Raw genomic sequence first — 26,086 nt, 5'->3', positions numbered from 1 at the left:
ATAACTTTAGAGATCTAACCTACCTTGCCTACTTGATGGGTCGTCTGCATCAGTGCATGCGCTAATTACCGAATATAACCACCAATACCCACCCGTTTGTCCAATATGGAGAGTTGTTTTCAATAAATAGGTATTCATGAAGGCTGCGATGAGTAATAATACACCTTGACCGGACACATACATTTGACACAATTACCCACAAGACTGGTTGGATTTGACGAATGGAGTTGTCACAAATCATAATGATACCATGCAGGCACCGATTCGGTATGGCCACAGAGCCTGTTTCGCAAAGGGCGGCAGATCAGGTCACGCATTATACGGACTCGTCTTCGTGATGTGTCTGTCCACGTCGTCGCGCACCGGACCCGACATCACGGGGTTCAAAGGAGAGTTCCGCTGGGGGCTGGAGTGCTGGAGTGCTGGGGGGGCTGAGTAGGACCACCTGCGATCGGCTCTTCCGACCTCCCGAAGCTCTCGTGGCGTCGATAATTGTTGGTTCGATTTTGACGTCAGTGTACCACAATCGCGGGTTCGTGCTTTGCATCATGGACCGTCCGTTGTGGGTGAAGAAATGGGTTTTCATGCGGATTCTAAACTTCTAAAGTGCCAGAAGCAGAGAAGGGTAAATCGAACACCCCGCAGCGGGCCGGGCGCCCAGGTTTCCCAGATTTCTCTTCATGTCCATAGGCGCTCGTCGGACACGCCAGACCCGATCAAGGAGGAATGTTCGAGAGTTACTATGTAAAAGCGGAATAGAGGGGGTGAGGGGGAGGGGAGGGGAAAGGGAAGAGGGAAGAGGGTCGTCTACCTATTGCATGGTTGATGGTTGATGAAATTGGCCCTTATCTCAGGAATCGTTTGGAGTTGGCGGAAGCCAAATGGCGGTGACGATGTGGTCGATTTTCTCTGGCTAGCTGAAGGGCCCTAGTATCCACTTCGCCGCCTCATTCCCCGGCGTCCGTTGTCCCCCTTGTGATCTGGGCTGACCATATGTATCGCTTGACTAGGATATCGGAGGATGGTGGAGCCTCATCGTTGATGTAGCCATTAACAACTACAGGAGAAATGCATACTCTATGCATATCTGGTGGAGTTGATGGAGTTGGGCAGCATCACCGCCTGGAACAATTCGACAAATAATAAGGGGTTTCGTTCACTTCCCACACGTGCTAAACATTACTAGCAAGAAAAAGAAACCCCCCCTTCTACTTACTATTCCTCTTTCTCCTTTTGAAATCCCTAATCCCTAATCCCTAATCCCTAAATATAACTCCGAACGAAATCGGCCCTCCTTCTTAATGCCCCCTTCTCTCTTTTCTTCTCTTTCTTCTGGCTTCTCTTCTCTCTCGTCAGAGATGGGACCCCGCGATCAAGCTACTATTAGAAGTGACTCAGGCTATGGGGACGATGCGTCCGAGGTGCCGCGGGACGGGCCAGATGCTCATCCGCTGAGTAAGTTTGATTTGTAGTTATTGGAAAAATCTATCATTTACTGTTTTACTGTTCCCCGGTGCGAGCCTGTGCAGTTGGATATGTGAAAATATTCGTATCGTGTGTATCGCTGACATTTCATTCCGCAGCCCTTAAGGGATACGACATCGGACCGGCGTCCAAATTGCAAATCGGCGACGTGAGTTTATTTTGATCTAACTACCGAAAATGTAAAATTAGAAAAGAAGGAAAATGTGCTAAATCTCGCCCTTTTTAGGTCTTCGAATTTCTCTGGGCTGACGCTCCGGAGTTCGAGTGGGAGTGGAAATGTCTCGGATACACTCGCTTCATCGTTTTGCGCCATAGCGATACCTTTCCTCATCATTGCGCTTGCATGTAAGTAAACGATCATACCACTCCGTTTCACCAACATTACTCCCATTTTCTTAATTTCGCCGACACCATGAACTCCTTTTTGAACTACTCCGAGTGTTTACGGATAAACACAAGAAAGCGAGCGAGAGTTAGCTTCACGAGGGATCGGTTTCATCAATATTTGACTGACCGTGACCCAAATCAGACCTATTTCCATAGGAGGCAAGCATGAGTTCGCCAAGCCTGGCATTGACCATTTCCAGCAAGGATACGTCTTCGGCAACGGTGATCCGACCCCGGGCCTCGACCAGGGCGGTGTAGGGCAACGCCTACCGTATTCCCCCGTGGGAATCGAGCTGCGCCCCGGGAAGCTCCGCGTGAAGGAAGACTCCCGGGCCAACTATGCCGATATTGTCGACGTCGATCACGATGCTCAAGTCATGGTTATTGGTGATGTGGTGCGCTACTTCGACCGAGTCAGGAGGAACGTCAACAAGGCCTTCATGCGTCAGATTCTGAGGAGGGCTCTGGAAGAGTATAAGCGTCATAGGGCGAACCAAGCAGAGAGTAACAGGATGTCCAAGATTCCCCAGTCGGTACTCGACGGCGACGAAGCTCAATTCAGCGCTTCGGAAAGCGTCGTTCCACCTTCAGAATCAGCAAGCACAATTGGGGAGACAAGATACGAGAGGGAAGGGAGGAGACAAAGGAGATATTCGAATTCCAGTTTAAGCTCTCGAAGACCGAGGGCCAACTCACAGACGGGCAGCGTCAGACCGCCTCGGGAAGCCCCCCAAGAAGGCCGGAACGAAATTGACTACGATGTGAAGTCCATGCACAACGTTGCGATGGCCGGATTGAGATAAAAAAAGAAAAGGAATCGGGACTAAATTCTAATTCATGAAAAGAACCTAACCCTGCATGGATTTGGCGTACGGAGAAGGAGTTAACTCGAGAAAGGGGACTCGAGCATTTCCCAAGATGCAACATGCAACATGCAACAGAACAACATAGACAGGCAACAGGTACGACGTGTATATTACGATTCTACGACTCCCCGAAGTTCAGATAAACGACAAACAACACTTATAATGATTTATGCCAGATTAAACAAACTAGTTAAAGACGCGAAAACGCGCATCAATGGTTATGAAATGATATTTACCGTATACCAAGCATACGAAACCTTTCGTGGAGAAGTGGGATTACCTGCAATATTTTGCAGAGGATCAGAGAGCCGGGTTACGCATGTGATAGGCTGCTTCAGCCTTGTCGTCCAGTGGTTTTATTATACCTCACTGGTAGAGTTCTTGATATCTCATGAGCTTGAAGATAACCCGAGCCACATGATCATCCACGTTAATAATATATAATGGTCTCAAACTATGAGGATGCATGAGAGTGAATGAGCTGTACTAGAAGCTATATAGATAGGGTCTGTAGACTATTTAACCTGATTTAGCATCTTGTATGTCTTACTTACCGGCGCGAATTCACCCATTTGCCTTGCGATCTGACCCGAAAATGACACCAAAGTCCAAAAGTGGGATGTACGATCTACCCCCCGATCATTGGATCTCTTGGTCTCATGGTCCCTGCAGCAAACCGAGGCAGCCGCTGAGAATGAAGCGTTTCGAACGATCGGGTAAGATTAGTTGCATCTACAGGGAAAAGGATCTCTGGACGAAATTTCTCGGGATTATTATGATTATATGTGGGTTTGGGGACGAATAAGTTGACCACCTCCTTTATTTGGGGGTTATAGCAACGCAAACGGGCCGATCTACCGGGTGGTCAGAAGCAGTACGACCACCGGGTATTGACTCATTGGCTCGGTGGAATTTCATATTACCGGTCCAGCATTGCTCTGAGTCCCGACTCCGTCGTCACTGATGCAACCTAGGAATTAGACCGTGTCTTCTAACACCATGATACCCAATATTTCAGCGCCAGGTATTCAGGGAGGCGGGCAGATGGATGTAATATGTTTGATTCCTATCTGAAGGCCTTGTCGATCCTCGTCTCTGGGTAAATGCCGACATGCTTGTAAGGCTTTTCGTATGATACGTGACCAATAGGCGCGCCGGCTTGTGATTTCGAACCTATGATGGTGGGCATAATGGGCATAATGTACTAGTCGTCTTATGGTATATATCATCGCTGCCCCCTCCCGACTAGGGATTCTCTAGGGACTTGGGTAATCAGTATGAACTAGTTGATTCGTCATCGGAATTAGATCGCCCAGCATGATCCCAGAAGCAGATCTCTGGGGAAGGCTCCCCCTAGAGTTGATCGAGCGGATCTTAGACCTTTTGGTAGACGACTATGACCAGGACCCTGCATATCAATGGACGACCTTACGGCATACAGCAAGAAGACAGATGCGCCGCATCGAACGCTATTTCTTGTGGTATTGGGTCCCGAAGCTAACTATTACGCTGTACTCGGGGCCACGATGTCAGATTGATTATAAGCTTTCTAATCATACTAGTGAGGGCGGCTTTGAAACTAGTCGCGTTCGATTTCAGACCTCGGGAGCTGGCCTTTCGAATTCACTGAACAAAAGGGAAATCCATACCTTGTGGAGTCAATATAGCTTCGAGAATCGAGTCGCACATATCAGATTAGGTGAAGGCATCTTAAAGAAGGGCATGACAGGGGGCTATATTGTCAACGATACCGACATCGTCGATCTGAAAGTGGAAAATGATGGCCTCGATATCATGTTTAACTGGCGGAAGACCTTTGACGCACTGCTTCGGGAAGAGGTAATGATGCGTAGGGTACAAGCAGAGATGGTATGCGACCTCTATTTCCACCTTGCCCAGTCTCTCTCCGAAACCTCTGCTTATTGTTGAGCAGGCTTTGGATAAGAAGATGAAGTTAGCAGCTGAGAATCGGTGGCCACCGTTCCCCAGGATTCAGCGGCTGGCTCTCGTCAAGCACTTCGTGCTGGACATACAAATGGCTAAACGAGTTGCCGTCCAACAACACCGTCTGAAGCATTACGATGCATCCAACGAGATTAAGCTAGGAAGCCTAACGCACGAGTCCCAACACCTGCATAAGCAATACCTGCCCCCGTTGCCTCCAGTGACAAAGCCGAGAAGAGCGTGTTGCGTAATCTGCTCTCGCCAAACGGGCCCATCCATATTCGAGGTTGTCTCCTGTGAGGAGAGCGTGGTGCTCAGCCTAGACGGATGGGAGAATCTCGGCAAAGAGGAATTACTCGACTTGTATGCTGAGGCGTACGGTTGGAACTGTTACCGATGTCTGGGACAGGAGAACAATATCGAGTGGCAGCAGATAAGTAAGAACGACTGGCTCACCGTATGCGCCAGCGGCGCTGAGAAACTGCATGGTGTACAAAGGTGGAACCCTTGGTTCTAGACGTGATTATGGAAGTTTGGAACGGTAGGGTTGGTTTCTCTTCTTGAATCGATGGCATAAGCTCTAAGTTGGACCGTCTTAAGACAATGTATAACCAGGAAGAACAGGTGTGTCTCAATCATGTTTTATAGCTGTAAGTCGGGGGGTGCTTTTCGTTAGGGAGTAACGAGAAGTTAGAGTGCAAGTTTGCTACCTTAGGCTATCAGTGCCTATGTATCCACGAGTTTACGTAGCTTAGTTAGTGAGGATATATAAAAGTGTGACCACTTTCAACTATGCCGGAGTTCCAAGAGGTTCGGACCTCGTGTATCCTAAACTGCATTCAAACAAAAGCTCCAAGTCTAGCTAATGATTTCCATCAGGTTGTTAAGTCTGTGACTGGTTAATCTAACAGTGACGAAGCCTAATTTTTAAGGACTCGGAAATGGTTAGGTGAGCCAAGGAAAATATATAACGACTTCACCGCAACCCTCCTCGACCTCCCCCCTGGTTGTATCTCGCACACCACCAGCCATCTAGGTTAGACAACAATACTCCCTACTCGCTGCAGTAACAAATCGGACAACAGGTAATCAATCTTACCACTTTAATACCACCAACACCACGATGTCCTCAAGCAACGCCGCCGGTAACAATGATCCGTCTGGAGCATCCAACGTGGGTATATAGTTCAAGGCGTAAAATAGACAACTAGAACGTATAGACTTTGTGATAGCCACTTTGAATATAGCCCATTAAGTACTTTACATTAAACTATTAGTTACCTATCTACCTAGATACACGCGTCTATTCAGCGTACTTCTCCTTAAGGGGGGTGGTTTGCTATTCAAAGGTAAAGGGGTGATCTCAGGGCATTTCTCGCTTAACTTGAAATCAAGAAACAGAAAAGAGAAAAGTTGTTATATAAGCCTGAGCCTATCTGATGTAAGAATACTGATATAGCCGCAAGCTCTCTGTTTCGGGTGTCTTAGTAGTCTTGGAAGGACCTAATTTGTTAATATTCAACGCAACTCGGTCTGTTTCATCCGAGAGTCTGCTTAGTGATGATGGCATGACATGGGAAACTATGGAGTGTAAATATTAGAGATATAACTAGTAGTTATTCATATAACCCTATCCATGAAAGCTACATAAAGCGATGTCATTATTGCCAACTAGTAAGGTCTTCATTTATATCATAGGCATTTATATCAATGGTGTTTCATATGTACTACCAAGACTCAGAGGGGGTATATTGTCTATCTTCATATCTCGTGAATTCGTACATGGACCTGCCCAACGTCTATTAGTTCGTTATAGAACTGTACAATGCACACGATAGCTTGTCCTTGAATACCGTTGTTTCCTATTTCAACCCAAGCCCTGGCCCCAACATTTCTGTAATATTCTGTTGCGGTGTTCGACTAGATTTGGGAACTCGCTTACGATTTCAGTAAGCCACCTATCTTCCCATGATAGTCCCTGGTCGAGTAAAATGTGTGTATAACTGAACACTGTAGAGTCAAACAGACTTGGCTCTGGTGCCTCAAAGAACCAGTCCCCTGAGCCTAGCACCGTTGACAAGGCCTCAAAGGCTTCCTTCGCCCCATCATATAGCCTTTTCGAATCTATAGTTGGCGTGCCTATGGATCTTAATATCTGAGCCTCCGCCGCATGGCGCAATTGGTATAGGATTGTCGCTCTCACAATCTGTGATGCGGAAACCGGTGTGACGTAGAGATGCGAAAGAAGGGCCGAGTTTGGGCGGGATAAATATAAGGAGTAGAGCCACGCGTTCCGTATGCGGTGATCGAGCAGTGATTCGTAGGCTTCAAGCTTCAGGCTTGGGACTTCGGAGATCTTGTGTCTGCCACTTTCGGCCGCATATTGTTCTAGTTTGTTGGATGGTATAGGTAAAGGTGCGGCGAAGCTGTTAGGATTCGACGAAGGAATCAGAAACGGCAATGCGCCTGTCGGTGAAGCGTGATTATTTGAGGGTATTACTTGGAAATCGACCCCGGCTAGCTTGAGAAAGGTCTGTATCGACTATTAGGTATAGAAACTTGGAGCTTAGAGAATATACTTGTAACATACCTGCCATTTGAGGCAAGATGGATTGAAGCTAGGTAAGCCATTTAGGGCATCTTGGTCGGATATAAAGACATATAGAGTCGCTACATCTCTAGTTCTGGGTGAACGAATAGGAAGCTCGTTGGGAGGATATGTTAAGAGGGGAAATTTCTTAAATAGTCGAGCCAAGGGAGCTGGTATAGTTAACCAGCCCGTTGCGCCAGAGGGCTTTGGACTAGTAACACCGTGGGTTTTTGAAGACATGTTGAAGAAACCGTGGCGCGTGTCAGTCGTCTTGCTTGTAAATGCTCATAAGAGATGAGATTTGAACAAGTTGACCCGCGACTTCGCGTAGTGTTTCTAGTCGCATTTAGTAAAACTCCATCACTTGAACCCGCAAAGTGGAAGTCATAGCTTGGCAACCTCATATCTTATCGATTAGATCTTGATAAGCACGTACGGAGGTACGGAATACAGGACCTAGGTACTTCGTAGACCGAGGATTTAGCGAGCTGGCGAGTCAACGAGTTTCCGACAAATTCGCGTGTCCTAAACCTAGACTCGCTAGATTCCGCTAGTCTCGGGCGTTATGTGGAATTATGTGGGGTCATGCAGATATTTTTCAGGGTCCTCATCGCGCTTAGATAGGTATTCCGAGGTACAATGCTTGCACGATGCTTTGACGTAGTAGGTACCTAAGTATTTCATAGGTGGGCTGAAATCAGATGAGGTGTTTAAGACAACATCATTCAACATACCAAAAACTTGAAGATGATATCAATCGCTTAGACTAATATCCTTAGCGCTATCGATATTAGGTACGAATCTAAGATGTACAAGATTAGCGCAGGAGGATTCGCGCAGAAGCAGGAGAGCGCCGATCACAAGCTAATTCCGACAATGTCAGACATCCAAGAGTCCGGGGCGCATTGCGGGGTGAAATTCTATTTTACCTCATCCGTGGGGGGCACCAATGGCACACCAAATGGCAGCAATATTGGGGGCTACGATGTAATGCTCATCTATATTTGTTAAAAAGTGGAACGAATTATATACCGAAAGTCTACGTAGGTTAGATGTACTTCCGGCTTACAGAGTCGGGCATCAACTCAGCCCATATCATCCTATCTGAAGAGCTGTTGGCTGATGTCGCCAAATGCCGATTGCTATCTTGATGTTTCTTGGTGGTCAGACATAGTGACTCAAGAGTTTCGAAGCCCATCCGCAATTCTTCGAGAACATCGCGTAAATTTCCATTCGTTCGATTCGTTCCATTGCCAAGAAAAATACATGCAAGATGGAAGAGCTGGAATAATGGAAGAACCCAACTTCTTCGTCCTCCGGTGGAAAGATATCTTGACATGGTGGTGGGGGATGCGATAGAAATGGACTAGAACACTGCAATTTTAAATAACTTTTAATCGCTTCACTTGCGCTCATCGGTGCACGAGCCGTTCATCCGTTCACAAGAGACTACCGATGACGCTAGAAAGTCTAAAGTAATTGAAAATGGCGGTTATATTCTCGATAGACAAGATCTACCTGCTCACTTGAATCATAGACTACATTATTACGGATTCATACGGATCCAAGCGGAGGACGGACTTATGCTGTTTCTGGGCATGGTCGACGAAATCGACTAATTTTCCCGCTGCTAAATCTACTTTTAGATGTACTACGATGTAGATTCTCAGTAATGAGATCTGAGATCAGTAGGGGGAATCGAAGCTTAAGAAGCTTAGGAAGCTGAACGTGATGTTCCATTGCCAAAGTCGCATTTGGGACATCCCTAGCTGCGTGGTACTCATTGCTACGACACCTGACGAGATCTGTTCACCTTCCCTGCGTTCCCTGCGGGATGCTGTTAATAGCTTGGTTTACCGAATGAAGCTGAATATAAGTCTAAGTGTCTAAATGACTTATATATCTGGGTAATGTACCTATAGCTTATACCTACATGCATGTAAGCCAGCAGATAAGCCGGGACGAATAGTTGCGACAGCAACTGAAGTGAAAACTGGTTACTGGGATCAACATTGTCCTAATTGCCTTTTCTACCTAGGTAGTAAGGTAATCAATATGTTCTTTGTTTTCCCTTGCTGAGGGGGTTAAGTGCTTGATCGAATACTTGGAAGATTCGGCAACTAAATATGTATCAAACACTTACCCAAATAGGTTATCCTCGGTCATGTCGTTAATCTCCGATTGGTGTAAATACTTAACTAGTACGATACTGCGATAGAGGTATATATTGTTCCGGACGGCCGTTGTTACTGCCATATCGCCATATCACCATATCACCATATCACCATATCCAGAATTTCGTCCTGATAGAGGCATCCGTAAAGTAAGGTAAGGTACACATACATACATCGTTCGGATCTCGCCTGACTTGCTGCACCGGACCCTATACATATGTATGCAGTCCCCTCCTGAACCTCTCGAATATCGTTTTGGTTGCTACTATATATATATATATTAAATGGCTCGATACCCATAATTCTGAACTGTTCATCCAGATCCAGCCCATTCGACAATCTGCACGCACTTGCAGCCGCTACTTGAAAAAATTAAGGGCCGGTTGGAAAACCCTGGTCTTGAACGTGCGTTATTGAACTCGGAATTGGGGGTCAATACAGTAAAGCCCTCCTCCACTTTAGATTGTTATCAGACAGCCTTGGAACAAACAAAGCGAAAAAACTAAAAAAACAACTGATCACGATACCTTAATACCTCAATACCTCAATACTTGAATACTTCAAAGATACATATATCCCCACGCTACTTCCCTCGACCATAATTTCTATTTTACTCTCAAGCAAGAGACCATCGAAAATAGGAAACAATCATCAAGCTTTTCTCCAACTCAACCCACTTTCTTCCTCGTGAAAAAAAAGGGAATTACGACACGATATACTCTTCGCCCTCTTCGCCCTCTTCACACCCTTTACACCCTTCACACTAATTTCGTCACCGCCTAACCCAAATCAATTCTTGCGTTGCATCCTGATCGACGGCTTGGCTTATATAGTCAGATTCGCCTTTAAAAGCCTTTACCGCCAGCCTGTTGTTAGCCCACGAAAAAACTCTCGTCCTCGTTTACCTTCACATCCTCAAAACACGCCTACTCCCAACTTTGGAAGCGAGAGGTACAAAGTCTCACGCCTCTGTTGTTGTTGTCAACTCATATAACCGCTTCTGTACACCAGCAGCAAAACTCCACCTGTCGTACGACATCGCACCATCTCGTGCTTTTGCTACCACAGGACCTACCCTAGGATAAAAAGGCCGACGTTAGACCAGACAGCGCATACTCGTTGTGCGCATCCCTCCACGAGCAAACCACTCTACGTTCTCTCTACGCACTCCAGCAATATGAACGCTCCGATCACTTCGCCCACTATGGCCCAGCGCCAACTACCATCCACAACAACGGCTGTAACGGCTACAATGACACAAGGCTTTGCACCACCTCCTCCGCCGGCTCAAAAGACGCCTAGCACGGATGCCTTCATTCAGAACCTGAACCTAGTAGCAGAGGCTGCGAAACGTGCACAGATGGCGGTGCTGATGCGAGATCTAGAGGGCATTGCCATCTCGTGATTTGCCCCTACTTTCCCCCCCTTTCCACCCCCTCTCTGCTACTTTTGAGAACCTCTATGTTGTGTTGCGACAGTTATATTATACTACTTAATACGCCCTTCTTGCTTACTTCTCATCACTATTTTGGAACCATTGGGTACACAACCGAGGTTGGAGAAGGTCTGTCGAGAACGAACAAGCCGGGTTCATCACTGCTCTTTGTGCTACTTTGCGGATTTGGCACCTGACATTGGCATCTTTGGGGGTCACGGATATAATGACGTTGGGCGCTTTTTTTTCTCCCCTCACCTCCCCCACCAACACCAACACCAACAGCAACAGTAGCGACCACGCAGCGAGAAACTTCGGTAACAAACTCCAACTCTATCGGCATAACCCGGAAACTTCTTTCGAGACGCCCGTCATCATGATCATGACTTGTTCTACATATATGAGATTAAGTTCGGCGAAGGGTTGAAGACGGGGACACTTGATCACAAGCAAAGAAGAAGAAGAAGAAGATAAACGAATTCCTGCGAAGAAAAACTCAATATCTAATACTTAATTTCTGGGCTGTTGTTTACACCACTACGCTTTTTCTATCGTTCCAGTGCGAAGGGGCTAGGCTGTAGAGGCAAATGGGAGAGGGGGGTTTACCTATATTTATTGGCACCGTTGCAGTTAGGGCACGGCTGGATTCGCGAAGCCCCATGCGCCGCTGCAATGCGGCACCACGCACGCATCAGAGCGCACGCAGCAGAATAGACGGGTGGTGGACATGTCTGAAGGGAAGGTCGCAGCGATTACATTAAATTTTTCTTTTCCCCCCTTTCCTACCTGATCTTCATTCATGAATGCATGCGCATGCGGACGGATTCATTTCCGGATACAATTGATACAATGGATGGATGCTAGGCTGGTGCTTCGGTTGGACCAAGCCGCATGACGAAACGGCCATCGCCCGGACAAAGGCGAACGGGATGAAATATGCATACCTCCAGAATAGAAATAAAGAAACTCAAAGATCTCGATCTTATTTAAATAGTCTCCAAATCCAAGCCCACGCGACGCGCGCTGCCCATATTTTAATTGGTCTCCTTTTGGCTTGTGGTTATGGTATTTTGTTGATGTGTGCATGTGAATATAAATGCGCGGGTAGCGGAAGTTGCATGCCTACCTGGTACCTATCTAAAGCATCCCTCTATTCTGCCGGAGCAAATGGGTTCTTGGATTAATAGATCGATCGGATTCCATATAGTAGTTGCTATATATCTTTTGCTCACATGTTAATTTCCAACATACATATATGTTGTCGTACGTCGAATGCTTGTGGTAAGTTTCTTCAAGTAAGTGCGTAGTGACTAATATCAAGGTCTGAATAGCCTCCATGCCACCTTTACATGTGACATGCACTACTAATTTAATTGCTTACTATATTAGGTAGGTACCTAAGGTAGGTAGGTAAGTCTGTCCGAATCTCTGAACCTGCCAACTTGCATGCTATAACGAATTCTATTCATCTACGAGCAAGGGTGATTTATGCCATTTTGTATGTACATTGAGCATGGGGTTTCCTAGCCCAGCTATTATCAACTCGGCTAGTCTATGATAGGATAGACTACCTACTAATTAAACAACTGACTTCGAGGGAGGCGTTCGATTCGATTCGATTCTGCCCCGCTGTATGTATGTATGCGCCTGGTTACCGGAAACCTATGATGGAAACCCCCAAAGAGGTAGGTATGCGAGGAGTGAGGGGGGATGATAAGACAAACTCGTGCAACGAATACAGAAGAAAAGTGCTAAGTAGAAAATGCCTATTCGCTTCTCCCCCTTGCCCTCCTAAGTCTGTACCGCCATCGCCGAGCTAGTCTAAAAATAAGTAGCGTTTCTTCCTCCGAGGAAGCTTGGTTTGGTGAAGGGCAAAGTATCGAGGACAATATACATGAGTTTTGAGACTGAAATATTTGTGTTGGATCTTCTTCAATTGAGCTTCCACAGGACGAGAGGCGGGCTAGTTCTAGTGAGGTTGGCACTTCTAAGTCTCAAGTTTTACTATGAAAACAACGCAAGAAAGCTTAGGGCCTCATTGATGTCATCATATGAATTATGATTCGGTTGTCGATGAGGAACGAATATTACGCTCCGCATCTAGCCACATTTTATCCGTCTTGCTCGTTTGGTGGACGAGGTCTCGGCTGGAAGCAGAGACACGTTGCAGCGTATCGCTCCAAGTCAGAAACTCATCGTTCTAGAACGGTTGAGGTATCGAGTCGACAACAGACTGAATGGTAATAAATGAGCCTGGCCCACCATCTTCGCGCAGATAATCCAACAAGACGCTCGTTTGTCCATAGAGGTTTTCTAATGCTGACCGCGACGATTTCCCCAGAGACGCTAGTAAATTGTTTAGTTACACACCGAGCTTCGTAGGCGGATAGGTGGACTTACAGAGTATTGCTGAGTTGAGCTCTTCGGCTACAGCTACTCTACCTTTGCGATCCAGTAAAGGCGCAACCTCCTTAACCTCCAGGGGATTAGGATATGCCAGAAGCGAAAATACCTCGTTAAGTGTTTTCGTGGTCTCTGGTCTCGTATCATCCCTAAAATCCTCCTGTAACGATTGCCCATATTGGACAGCTTTTACAAGCCAATCCTCTTGATCTGTTTGAGTATCCAGGCCGTCTTCTTCCATCTGGTCTGAGAAGCCATTCTCATCGACGTCCATCTTGTTAGGAGTGTCGTCGTATGGGTGCCCGTTACTCTTTTTGGCATTCGAGTTGCTTATCTCAGCTGATTTCCGTACCATTTCGATGAAGGTTCGACACCTCAATTTAAAGTACACGTCGTAGTTTTCCTCCAACACACCTGGGTAATAAGTATAGGTGTACTTAACGGCCTTTTCAATATCGCCCTCGAGGATGGCTCTCCGGATGCCTGGTGTAGTTAGTATAGGATAAGCTAATGTCATAACTCGTACATACGTTGCCTATGGTGAGCATCCTCATCATCCTTAATGTTGATGCCGGGTACAGGAGTTTGTTGATCGATTTGTAAGTCTCGCTTTTCTGCATGTATCTCCTCGGCAAACGCCCGGGCCGTCTCGACGTACCCATCGTGTTGTAAAAATTGCAAGACCTAGTACGTTTCGTTAGCTAAAATGAGAGTTTAAGACATGCCTGCCAACTTACGAGTTGCTGGATTAAGTCCGTCTCATTCTTGGGAGGCGATACTAATCTCTCCATGCTACATCGTATAAGTCAGCTTTCCTGCAACTTAATAGTTAGTTGAATGTTAACTTACCTTGTCCTATTGATGGCTGCCATCATTTTTTCTTGCTCTTTCTAAAGACAATAATTAGCTAGGCTGCCTATCTCCCGAGAGAAATTCAGCTTGGAATATGAGAAAGTACCTTTACCAAGTTATCGATTTGGAACATGAACTTCGTCTGGCCAAAGTTGACGCGAATGTGTTCCCCTGGTTTCTTCATGCCAACGGTAGGGTAAAGATCTCCCTTTATGTCCCGAAACGCAGTTTCTGTATTCAAGGTTAAAAACCGATCTGATCACGTCAAGGCTACGTGCGCGTATGCATCGGAAATACATACTAAACTGCCTCCCATTCTTTGTAAAAAATGCTTCGCGAGTTCGGAAGTTGACTCCGCATCCAATGATGTCTGGCGGCCCGAAGTTTTTTCCTTCGTAGGGCTTCCCAATCTTATCCCCGGAATAGATATCACCGTCATCACCGTGATAACCCCATGAGTCAGGCTCCCAACCTGGTGGTCGGGCTAGAGGGACGTTCTTTGCCGAGAAGCCAATACATACTGTGGTTCTACGTTTACCCAAGTTAGACCCTCCCGGAAGTATAGAGAATTATTGCTTAACACGTACTCGTCTCTTCTCCTAGAAAGAAGACTAACTTCAAAATAGTAGAGGCCTGCTTGCCATGGCATTGGATGGTCTGCACGAATCGCACAGGCTTCATGCTCTTGTTCCCTCGTGGTGCGACCTGAAGCGTACTTAACCTCCAAGCCGTCGGCTAAAACCTCTAGGGGACCTTGTTTATCGTCCTTATTCCATTTAGTAGGTAAAGGTGGTACTATGGTCTCATCGTCGACAGTCGGTGCCCGTTCGATCAAATCGTATGTCATCCCTAGGTGAGAGGCTGGTGGCTTACTTGCTAGGGCACCCGTTGTCGTAATACCAGCTGATAACCCATTTCCTGCTTGCTGTTGAGCCTCTTTCCGCGCCTGTTTAGCCTTGCGCGCTTCATCAAGCTTCCGTATATAATCTGAACCATCTAAATAGGATGGTGTGAACGCGACCTCTTTATTGTGCTCTTCATTATGCATAAATTGTTCGAAGGCCCTCGAATATAACGGTAATTGCGGGAGGCGAGTCTGGGAGGATATAGCTCCATCCAAGTAGCCATTATTCATATCTGTGTCCATGCTATCATTAGGTCTTTGGGAGGAAGGGTTTGCCGCATAGAGATCCGAGGTTGGTTCGGATGGGGAGTTGAGGAGATATGAGAGGCGGTTAAGCGGCGAATTGGGCGAACGTGTAAAGCCTGCACCAAATCTGCTGGTTGGAGGTGGAGGAGGTAGATCCCTCATCTGGGGATAGGATCTCTGGGGATATGAATTCGTATACGATATATCTGTTTGGAAGCGATCATGATTAAATGGGTTTGCCATAATCAACCTTAAGTCCGAACTGTGTCGCAGTACGAACTAAGGAGGACCAGGAGCTCGTTGGATACGCCTTGAGTCTTTCTTGCCCGTGGTACACCAATCCGAATAATGCGGAACAAGCGGTAGGAGCGTAGGCTTAAAAAACCGTGGCCTTTATAGGGCGAACTATAAACTCGTATAAAGCGATTAAGGGATGTAAAGCTTGGATTTTGCGCACGACGTGGTCGTTTTTGCTCGAGAAAAGAGATGGACCGTTTTCGTACCGTGTCGTAGTGCAAGGACACCTGTATTAAGTGATTACATGGGTATATGTCATGACCAGCTTCTATGTCAGTAATTATCAGAGGCGCTTTACTACGTATGTATCTCGAAGGCGGTGTGTTAGATGTGTGTTAGATGGGCAGCAATGATGCTGAGGTATGTCGAGTGATGATAGGTTATTGCGGAGAAATGCCAAAGGTAGAGGTATGTACAGCACACAGAGATGTAAGTATGCATCAATCACGAGGTCACGGATGCTGTTGCTTGACTTAGTCCGACTTTCCCCAGATAACGTACTTCGTACAGCTAATGCCAAGTTTGTACCTAGGTACATATTTATGTACTTATGCGATAATCCTATGTACAAATCGATACACGTACGGGATACCCAGTAGGTACATATGCACGAATTAGGTACCAAAAAGGTGGCTTTTGATATCTCATTTTTGATGTAAACATTTCCAAGTGGCTGGCATAAAAATATTACATGCCTGTGGGCATTAGATTCCATTACCTAGTTAAGATCAGGTATTCATTTGCTTTTTGCAGCCATAGGAGGTAGACTTGCACATGCTCATTAGGTGGTTGCACATGTGGCTTATAAGAACGCTAGGCTAAGTACGTACTGCGGTAAATACAATACCTCTCGAGAGTTATCAAACCAGATGATGCAACGATTGCCTTGCATTGCATCTTCTAGATGAGTTAATATATGCATTACAGGTACGACGGACGATGAAGAGGGGCCGATTCATTAAAGTGGCTCTACCTCATTATATAAATTCTAGATGTTAGGTACACATTTGGTGTAAATTCATCGCTGTCACCAGGTAGAGATAGGTACCGGATACCTAATAAGCGCGATAAATGCAGTTCTGCATTGTAAAGGGGTAGATCAGATATCCAAGGTTCTTCCGGATATGGGTTCTTATGAGATGAGCCTAGAATCCGCTATCGTTTCTCACTTTCGTATGAGTACTTAGGGACGAGCCTGAAAAAGATTGTGTGAAGATTGTGACAGATATATTATATGCAGGGCATCACCGCATCACCGCATCACCGCATCACTGGGTCAACTAATCTAATAATCCTCAAAGCTCATAAATTAAGCAATAGGGGCTCATAAGCCAGTCACATAGATCCCATATTCTCAAGCACCTAAGCAGTAATAACAACATTGTATAAGAATTCATAGAAGCCATGACCAAGGCAACAATCAAATGTATGACTTTGCTTCACCATTGTTCCGTGCCGACTTTCCGTATTTTTATAGTCGCAACGCCAGAATGTAAAGCATAGTGTACAGTCCTCCCCCTATCCCTCTAACGCCATGTAAAGCAAATCTGAATCTGCCCTCTAAACCGAGACTGCATTGGGACCTGAGGCAAGCACCTCGCAGTCTATTAGTACGAGTAATGTGACCCCTCGTCACCCCTAAGCTCGCATCGTAGCTGCGGTCCTAAACGCCTTGCTTTTTCCGTCAACCCTGTAGACCCTTATCAAATACACGTGGCGGCCAATGGCGCCATTATAATGGAATGCCAATGTAAGGCATCGCCTAAGAAGCAGCGGCAACAGGTGTGGGAGCCGGCGAGCTCGCGTTAACACTTGGTGGCATGCTTTGCTGTTCACCATCAACATGGCTATTGCTATTCTCGCTCTTTAACTGGCTGCCCTCTTTGTTTTCTTTATTGCTGCTCTCGGCAGAGGCAGCAGTCCCCTCTGCTGTGGGTTGGGGCTTAGGTTTAGGCGGGGCGGTCCAACGAGGAACCTCCCAGATCACACCAGTAAAACTCTTGACTCTGAAGCCACCCCTGTTCCACTTCCGGCAGGGAGCACCTGAGCGATCAAGTGCGCGAAGCCCGGCGTTGATAGCACCCTGATTTGCCTTCGGTCCGAGTTTGTGATAGTTGCCTCCGTTGGCTCGTCCACTAGGATCAATAGTGCCGTCCTCCCTAATAGGTATAATTAGTAAATAAACGTAATAATAGTTGACATTAAACCGGACGCTCTTTAACGGTAGCGCCGTAGAAGAGATAGAGTAGCTCAAGCCAATAATGACAACACATTATACTTACAATCTAGGCTTCTTCTTGGGGCCAGGCTTGCCCCTAATCTTAGCTGTTGGGTCAGATCCATTCGCCGTAGCAGCACTTCTCTTCACGCCTTTCTTCTTGGGAGCCTCTGTCGGGGGTCCCATGGGCACCTGCGACGGCGTTCCCGCGGCGGCTGGGGTACCGGGACTAGACGCGGAACCATTGTCGCCATTTGACGCGGCCGGAGCTGGCTCGCTGGGAAGGGTAGTCGAAGTAGGAGACTCCTTCACGGGCGACTCTTCCTTAACGGATGTCGGGTCGAGGAGCTTCTTAAGCTTGATGGACGGGACGCGCAGGGTGATGAGATTCGAAGATTTGCCGGATGATTTTCGTCGGTCCTTCTCTTTGGCAGAGGCAGACGCCTTGCTTGGAGTTGGCATAGCGAAAAAATACGCGACGATTTGATGAAGTTGCGTTGGAGTTGCGTTGGAGTGGTGATGCGTCGATGAGACAATAAAGAAGGGTGTGGAAAGGTGGTAGGAATGTGCGAGAGTAAGATCTTTCTTTGGGGGAAAACCTTTGGTGGGATTGTGCACTTTGTATTTAGATTGGGTTGGGTCAGGTCATCAACCTAGCAAAGTGTGAAGTGATCCACCCGAGATCCGACGTTTAAAGCGCTTCTTGTCCTAAGAGGCGTCGGTGCCAATCTGCCCTTTCGGAGATAGGCCCTGGACGGTGCGGTGCCTACGGACGCCTGCGATGCCTAGGGTTACGGGCGAGGCGAGGCGGTGGTTTGTAGGCTGGGCACGGTCTGGCGAAAAAAGTGACGCCGATGATGGGAATGGTGGTGATGGTTTGGGGATTACAAGAGGAAGAGGAAAATTATCATGGGATGGGAAATGGGAAATAGAGATGAGGGTGCGATGGCAGGGTCAAATTATGAATTACGGGGGCAGCCATTGTGCTCGTTGGTGGTATGTAATAAGTTTTTGGGGCAGTCTAAACTGTACAATCTTTTTTAAAACGGCCTCCCGGGCTGCTGCTCTCTGTCTGATGGCTCAAGATCCAGCTCGTCGCGAAGAATCCAACTTGGTGGTGCACGCACCACATGCCATCGCATATAAACCTTGGAAGGTCACGTGCTGTTGCTGCTACTGCTGCTGCTAGTCACTCGTCCAACCAGATCCATTAAAAAAAAGGGGATTACCTACCTACATGTACATAAGGTACCTAGGTATGTAGGTAGGTAGGTACATACATGTAGGTATGCGATTAAGTATATTTACATGTAGTGACGTACTTACATTAGGTACATATATGTACTCGCAATCGTAACTTAATTCTTGTATCCATACATTGTATGGACACTTCAATTGCTGGCTGACCTGAAGCTTTCTAACTTCCAAATTCTATTCACAATCTTCTTTTTCATCCTGTTACTATCGTCATCCTGTATTCATTTCTCTCTCTCTCTCTCTCTCTCTATCGTTGACTGTACATTGCTTGGTCCTTGAGTTAGTCTTAAAATTTGAAACCCCATGGCTACTAGTATTTATTCTAAACTACAAAATCCCTCGACTCTGCCTACATTGAGATAGTGACACATGTAATCAAGAAGAATGAGAGGTACTTACTCAGCCCCTCTCCCCCCTAGTAGCCTAGCAGTGATACTGTTTTGTGTCACCCGTTGATGCCGTTTGTCCTCCTGCCATTGCAGTAAATGAGCCTAACCAAGTAATGGGGCTGGTGATCAGGATGCCCGTAAATGGGACCTTTTATTTACGCATCGCGCGGAGCAAAGGGGGCCGACCGTTCGCCAAGTCAGCCGATAGATTATTCTCAGGCTTACAATTTGACCTTCCAAGTACTTTTTAGGTGTCGTCACCTACTCCTAGTGCGCCCCGTAGAAGCGCTCCGGCTCAACGAAGACTTTGAACTACCTACGTATGCCCTTATGCCCGTATGCCCGCATGTGATCAGGACACGGATTCCTAGGAAGATGGGACCATGTGCAAACGCCGCAGGTATACTTTGTTAGGTCAAGCCCAAATCCAATAACGCATCTAATTTCCACGCGCCTAAGAGGCAAATTTTTCCGGTTTTCTATTCAACACGCGAACTAGGTCACAAGCCGAGACGGTTTTTTTGTCACCGGCTGTACGTTCAGGTCTGACCACATACACTTCGCTAATATACGCATGATTTAATGCCTGATTTTTGCTTCATACATACGCGCGTATACGTATTATTTCATCCGAGCTTCTAAGTCATCTACTGCTTGCGAATCTCCACACAGCCTTAAACCAAACTCAGATAAATAAGCATACTGCTACACAGAGAATTTGGTTCTAATTGGAGGATACATTCCTTATCAAGTCCCTTTTCCTACACAACGCCGTCACATCATTCCTCCGATCATAAGTTTGGGCGCAAAAAGGCGTATATTCTATATTAAACGACCTGCCCGACAATGCAATATCCTCTCAATCCTGATTTGTATTGTAGACCGGCTCTCGGGGCTATCTGCCGTATCGTAATTCGGCCTTCTCTCAGGATTTATCTACATACGAGACGTTAAGTTCGAAGAGCCCAACGGCAGATGAGTATCAGTAACCCAGCATCTAGGCGTCTCCCGTCAGGCCTCGTGCATCATGATCAGCTCTTGGTCATATGTGGTCAAGTTCGTCATCACGGATTATCTCTAGGACCATCTCGAGGTCACGAATTAATCCAGATAGCCCCAAGGATATCTTATTATATACCTATCATTTCCACGGTACAATTTGGGAGCCCTACAAGCTTGCTATGAACTAAGCTAAACATATGGGTCAAGTTAATAGTAGATCATGTAGTTATATTGAATAGGACTTGAAATGTTTATAGTATTTGCAATAACTCCAGTCTACCTAGTAAACGTTAGTTTTGTAAAAATACGAGTAGCTAAGAAGTGAGAACACAACTTTGTTATAGCCCGAGGAACTATGAATCCAGTTAAGACCGGACCACCGGTATAGTTAAGAGTTCTTTGTCTCAGGCATCCCAATAGCGTAGATATCTAACAAACTTAAAGTCGGGATTTATTATCCCTGAAATCTTCCACTAGGTATAACAAGACTATAATTTCCCATGGTCTATTTAATCTATTGGATAGTATATTTTGAAATCATAACTTCAATAATAAAACTCGTCTACAAAGCTCAATATTTTGATATCATGAATATCTGATCTCAAACCCAACACCACATACCACTCAAGTTCTATTAGGATATACTCATAATTGGTTAGAGAGGCCCATTATGCTACTTAAGATTAATGACACCAGTGTCAAGCTTATTCATACCCTTTCTGAAAGGTAGCTAAAGACCCCTTTTCGTTGGTCGGCTCACCAAACTTATATCTGCGTTACTAAAGACTAATCTAATAGTTTATTGTATAGCCAAACGCCGCAATCAATTAGAGTATTTTACAATGATATGTTTAATACCTTAGTATATATTAAATTGTAGCCCGATAAAAAAAAATGAGACTTATATAATTGAAAAGCCCGCTAAATCCTTCCATTTGGCCTCAGTGTGACTAATTGTAGACCAGTAGCATCGAGGTAAACATTAAGGACAGTACGCCCAACAGTCTGTTTTCGAATTATATTCAAGTATGCAAATACTCAAATGCGTATTGGGTACTTTAGACGGCGATAACTTTAGGTACCCTTGTTGCCATAACTCTAAGACATCCCATCAGAATGCAAAGTAGAACTTATATTAACCTTATCTTAGGTGTGCCGACGAACCTATACATGGAAACGCCTGGTTTGTAAGAAGCATATCAAGTAATTCAACCCTTCGATGAGAAGGTCATCCTATCTATTCTATCCTTCCCAAAACCATATTTGTAGAACAAAACGTGCCCCCCTTTAGAAGGCTAGCTATATGAGGTATATACTCTAATCTAGAGTTTAATTGCTAGTCTTCATCGAACTGGAATCTACAAGATATGATCAGATGCTTGAAGCACTATTATGAAGTATATCAAGAAAACGAAACAGACCTCTGGGAATGAAAGGTACGAATATTGAAGCTATAGCATCCTGCGCATCGTTGGGCAACAAAGTGGCATCATAATGCAAATTTTGGTCTGGCCTTCCTAAGCCTTAGTCCTCTATAAAGGTTCGTGGAGGTTCTTGGTGCCCAATACTCACCCTAAAACACATATCCTATATGATTGGCTACTTTGAGGCCTTTTCTAGGAATATACGAAGATGATGTTGTTTATTGGGTTTTAATTAGTCATATAGTCATATAGGCGTGCGTTCTCCTCGAGGTAATACCAATATGTCCTTCCCCACGCAAGGATTCTGCGGGAATACTCCCCTCGGAATAAGCCGACGGATACCCACAGCACGTCCAGTTGGGGTTTCGGTAGAAGTATAGTCTATTATTTCTTGGCCACCTGCAATAACTTGCCTATCCACTTCTTATTGCTACCCCGACCCCCACGATTGCTGTATAGTGCATGTAGAGCGTCACGCGAAAGGTCACTGGTCTGGAATAGACGATGTTGAAACTTAGACACGCGGCCGGCTACGGATAGGTCGTAACTGCCAGGGGTTAAATTACATATCTCCCTTTTCTAAGGGTACGAAAACTCTAAAGGTAATCTTTACCTTACTGATTGTCAATTCGCGGGATCAGTTCGAATTATCCGGGGTTTAGCTAATCTAATATCACATCCTACTATACGACATATATGTGGCGTGAATACAATTTGTTGAAGTTGACATTTTCAATACAAACTTGCATACCTCACGAATCATGGGTTCTAACGACGTTGCAACTCTTGTCAACCCGTTACATCCTACTCTAGTCGAGAGGCTCGACCCGGCCTTTACCGAGATCTACATTCGCTACCAAGGTATTGTTTATCTTGAAACTGCCTCTATATATCATATTCGGTCACTTACCGGCGAGCCTACAGCATCCAAACTACGAGCTGATCAAGTTTCCTACGAAGAGTATGATCGTGACCGAAAGAAATACGACTTCCCGACAGCTAAAGTCGCCGGACCGGCGCCAGACGTAGCCAGCACCAAGATCTACCAAGTTCCCGTCTCGAATCCTTCTGGTGAAATAGCTATACAGGCGTACGTGCCTACACCGGAAGCAATCATCAGTGCCGGGCTTGAACGGGAAGGCTTGCTCCCGGCACTCGTGAACTTCCATGGTGGCGGCTTTGTAATCGGAGGCCTAGACTCTGATGAATCTCTGTGCCGAAAGATCTGCCAGAGGGTTGGCTGTATTATAGTAAACGTCGCATACCGGCTTGCTCCAGAATATCCTCACCCAGTTTCGGCAACAGATAGTTGGCAGGCGCTGAAATGGATATTTAAAAATGCAGACGCGTTGAAGATAGATCCCTCACGCGTGGGCGTCAGCGGACTTTCCGCCGGAGCGTGTATTGCGGCAGTTCTCGCGTTACAGGCTCGGGATGACCCGAGTTTACCACGTCTTGCCGTGCAATTGCTCATCGTGCCGGTGGTTGACGCGAGATTCGTCCCGAAGGAGGGTTCGTGCGACCCTACGAATACGCCGTATAGGAGTTATATCGACTTCGAATTCGCGCCGATGTTACCTCTCAACCGTCTAGTATGGTTCTATAACCTGTGGCTGGGAACTGATGAAAGCCGCGAAGAGAAGGCAAAAGACTTTCGTGCGTCACCAATCGTCGCCGATTCGCATGCCGATCTAGCGCCGGCTATCATCCGTTGCGCCGAAATCGACCCACTGGTATCAGAGGGGATTGCATATCATGAGAAACTAACAGCAGCTGGAACTCCCAGTAAAATTAAAGTCTACAAGGGACAAGGACATCCATTTGGCCATTGGGATGGATCTAACCCGACGTCGAAGGAGTTTGTTACTGATTGTGTCAATGAGTTAAAGGCTGCCTTTGCTAAGAATTAACGGGCCTTTTTTGCTCCCTTACTATTGACATATATTACAATGAAGCACAAGTTACACGATCTTTAGTCTTGTGAGACTTGGCTATATGGTTGGTAGTGTATGACTTACCAAGTATGTATAGGTAACCTAGCTATAGCAACTTGTCACTATATGTCTTTTGATTAGAATAAGCGAGAGCTGTATATCGAACATTATAAGCATTAATACAAAAATAATTGTATGTACCTAAGTAGGTACTTTAGGAGATGTGCCTCTAGGCAACTACATATCAACTTTGATCCGTTTCTACGGCAGTTACAAATCCTGAACTTCATTTTCCTAAAGAAGTACCTAACTTAAGGTATACGCAACTGCCTAAATTGATCCCATCAAATGTATTGCTACAACAATTACGACATAATTTGCTGGCGTGGTTTCCATTATTCGGTTAATTTATAAAAAGACTTACAAGGTTTAATAAACAGTTTATTAATAATTAAATATAATTAATGGTTATTTAATAGTTATATATAATTAAACGTTAATATTACCACATATTAGTAAATATATATATTTAATTAATTTTAATCGTTTAAACCGTATTAACGTTTAAAATATTTATAATATTTACATTTTTTAACGTTAAAATTTTTTAACGTTAAAAACTTTTTTAACGTTTAAAATTAATACGTACTTTATATATTAAAAAAAAAAAAAAGGTATATTAATTAAAATTATTAAATAAGTATATATTATATCTCGTAATTTATTTAAATAAGTTATAAACCGTAATACCGTAATTTAATTATATGTAAAAATAATAATAAAAAATATAATTTTATTTTAAATGTAAATAAATAATTTATATGTAAAATAATAAAAATAATAATATACGACATAAAAATATATATATTTTTATATTATATACTTTATATATTAATAGTTTATTTATAATTTATACTTTTTAAACGTATAAAAGTTTTTAACGTTTATACTTTTTAACGTTTAAAATATTTTAAACGCTTATATTTTTTAACGTTAATATTTTATAACGTTTAAATAATTTTAAATATTTAAATCAATTTAATCGCTTATATTTATTAACCTTTACTTAAATATCCGTATTTATATAAACGTTAAAAGTTATCAACTGTCATTTAAGTATCAATTAAGGGTTTACTGAACTCTGCAAATCCTGGTATGGTTGTCCCCAAAAGTAGTAAGCAAATTCGCTCTTTCTCTTTCACTTTTACAGAAAGACTAAGTCGTAAAGTCAAATTAACTCCCCTTGTTTGGTCGACCAACTTTATTTTCTTCTACTCTTTGACTCAAGAATTTCAATTAAACTACGGTACCCCTTCAGAAAAAATATGCAGAACAGTTCTATCCAAGTTCAGTAGGCTACTCGAGATATTCTCTTTACGACTGTCTCGTCCTCAATATTTACTATATACCGGATAAGGATCATAACAGCCAATTCTCCGAAAACAGCTCGGCAACCTGAAGAAAGTGAGAAAGGAAAGCAAACCCAAGAAACACCAGCGCACTCCCCCAGCAACTCATAAGACCCGATGGAGGGAAAGGACATAGAGCAAAGTCGGAAAATAGTATCACCTCTCTCTGATAATCCCCCCAGATTACTTCTCACTTTACCATCAAGTCCGCTACCCAAACTATCGGCTCTATCTTAAATAAACTAATCTATCGCCTTATTATTTCGACTAAGCATACGGCTTTGGTCCAACACGCAGAACCCAGACGAGTGTCATTGGTTTGACCCGCAACAGTTTGACATAGAAACCATCCGCACATTGGTTCCGGATCGATGTTTTACAGAATTCCCTATACTCCATGCTCACGTACCCCTGACAGTCCTTGTCCAGTTAGCGGAGAAAATAATACAGGACAAGTCTCACTGCCTGTTTAAGATCTCTTTCGGATGCAAGCATCAGCTTCGTCGATAGTAACGCGACTGATACAAAGCCTAGTCGTCTAGCCTAGAAGCCCCAAAATTCCAGCCCGGGAAATAGCTCTTGAAGCAGTCGAGGTCTGTAATCCGTCCACCCCTTCCCGCCTATATATATGTCATCCGTCTAACCTATCCTAGTATTCGAAGCAACTTAATGGCGAACCGAGTAGTTGCGAAATTCATACCATTATCAATACCGTTTCTACACTTTGTCGACCCCCTTTAGAAGGGAGGGGTAGCTACCTAGTAACCTATAATATGGCGATACCAGCCTTGTCAACGTGAGTAAAGTAACTGACTACCTCATGACCTATGTTGGATAATTGAGATACTAACACTGAGATACTAGCACTTG

General features: G+C 44.9%; 6 protein-coding genes across 6 annotated transcripts; 3 read left to right on the top strand and 3 right to left on the bottom strand.

Annotated features, from left to right (window-relative positions):
* Positions 1-1,358: 1,358 nt before the first annotated feature.
* On the top strand, positions 1,359-2,675 carry F4817DRAFT_316970 (uncharacterized protein; the record flags this gene model as incomplete). The annotated part of the gene is made up of 4 exons (XM_049300749.1): positions 1,359-1,455; positions 1,584-1,633; positions 1,712-1,830; positions 2,015-2,675. 4 exons carry the CDS (start codon positions 1,359-1,361, stop codon positions 2,673-2,675), a joined length of 927 nt encoding a protein of 308 aa, XP_049157978.1.
* A 1,016-nt stretch (positions 2,676-3,691) lies between these two features.
* On the top strand, positions 3,692-5,539 carry F4817DRAFT_340916 (uncharacterized protein). Its single transcript, XM_049303700.1, has 2 exons — positions 3,692-4,607; positions 4,672-5,539. The coding sequence occupies exons 1-2, from the start codon at positions 4,056-4,058 to the stop codon at positions 5,197-5,199; spliced, it is 1,080 nt and encodes a 359-aa protein (XP_049157977.1). The 5' UTR covers positions 3,692-4,055; the 3' UTR covers positions 5,200-5,539.
* Positions 5,540-6,549: 1,010 nt separating this feature from the next.
* Positions 6,550-7,512, bottom strand: F4817DRAFT_316968 (uncharacterized protein; the record flags this gene model as incomplete). The annotated part of the gene is made up of 2 exons (XM_049300748.1): positions 6,550-7,215; positions 7,273-7,512. 2 exons carry the CDS (start codon positions 7,510-7,512, stop codon positions 6,550-6,552), a joined length of 906 nt encoding a protein of 301 aa, XP_049157976.1.
* Positions 7,513-13,081: 5,569 nt separating this feature from the next.
* Positions 13,082-15,271, bottom strand: F4817DRAFT_359474 (SPRY-domain-containing protein; the record flags this gene model as incomplete). The annotated part of the gene is made up of 8 exons (XM_049306165.1): positions 13,082-13,227; positions 13,282-13,767; positions 13,815-13,968; positions 14,022-14,076; positions 14,134-14,174; positions 14,243-14,367; positions 14,438-14,664; positions 14,724-15,271. The coding sequence occupies 8 exons, from the start codon at positions 15,269-15,271 to the stop codon at positions 13,082-13,084; spliced, it is 1,782 nt and encodes a 593-aa protein (XP_049157975.1).
* A 1,786-nt stretch (positions 15,272-17,057) lies between these two features.
* F4817DRAFT_148696 (DUF1711-domain-containing protein) lies at positions 17,058-18,422 on the bottom strand. The gene is made up of 2 exons (XM_049297954.1): positions 17,866-18,422; positions 17,058-17,742 (listed from the first exon to the last, which is right to left on the bottom strand). The coding sequence occupies exons 1-2, from the start codon at positions 18,261-18,263 to the stop codon at positions 17,346-17,348; spliced, it is 795 nt and encodes a 264-aa protein (XP_049157974.1). The 5' UTR covers positions 18,264-18,422; the 3' UTR covers positions 17,058-17,345.
* Positions 18,423-22,299: 3,877 nt separating this feature from the next.
* Positions 22,300-24,042, top strand: F4817DRAFT_340907 (alpha/beta hydrolase fold-domain-containing protein). The gene is made up of 2 exons (XM_049303699.1): positions 22,300-22,734; positions 22,798-24,042. The coding sequence occupies exons 1-2, from the start codon at positions 22,635-22,637 to the stop codon at positions 23,781-23,783; spliced, it is 1,086 nt and encodes a 361-aa protein (XP_049157973.1). The 5' UTR covers positions 22,300-22,634; the 3' UTR covers positions 23,784-24,042.
* The last annotated feature ends 2,044 nt before the right edge of the window (positions 24,043-26,086 follow it).

The sequence above is a fragment of the Daldinia loculata genome, assembly GCF_022478755.1.
Source record: "Daldinia loculata strain CBS 113971 unplaced genomic scaffold F4817scaffold_32, whole genome shotgun sequence".
Taxonomy (NCBI): domain Eukaryota; kingdom Fungi; phylum Ascomycota; class Sordariomycetes; order Xylariales; family Hypoxylaceae; genus Daldinia; species Daldinia loculata.
Note: the sequence above shows the minus strand (reverse complement) of the source record. Positions and strands in the feature narration are given on the sequence as shown.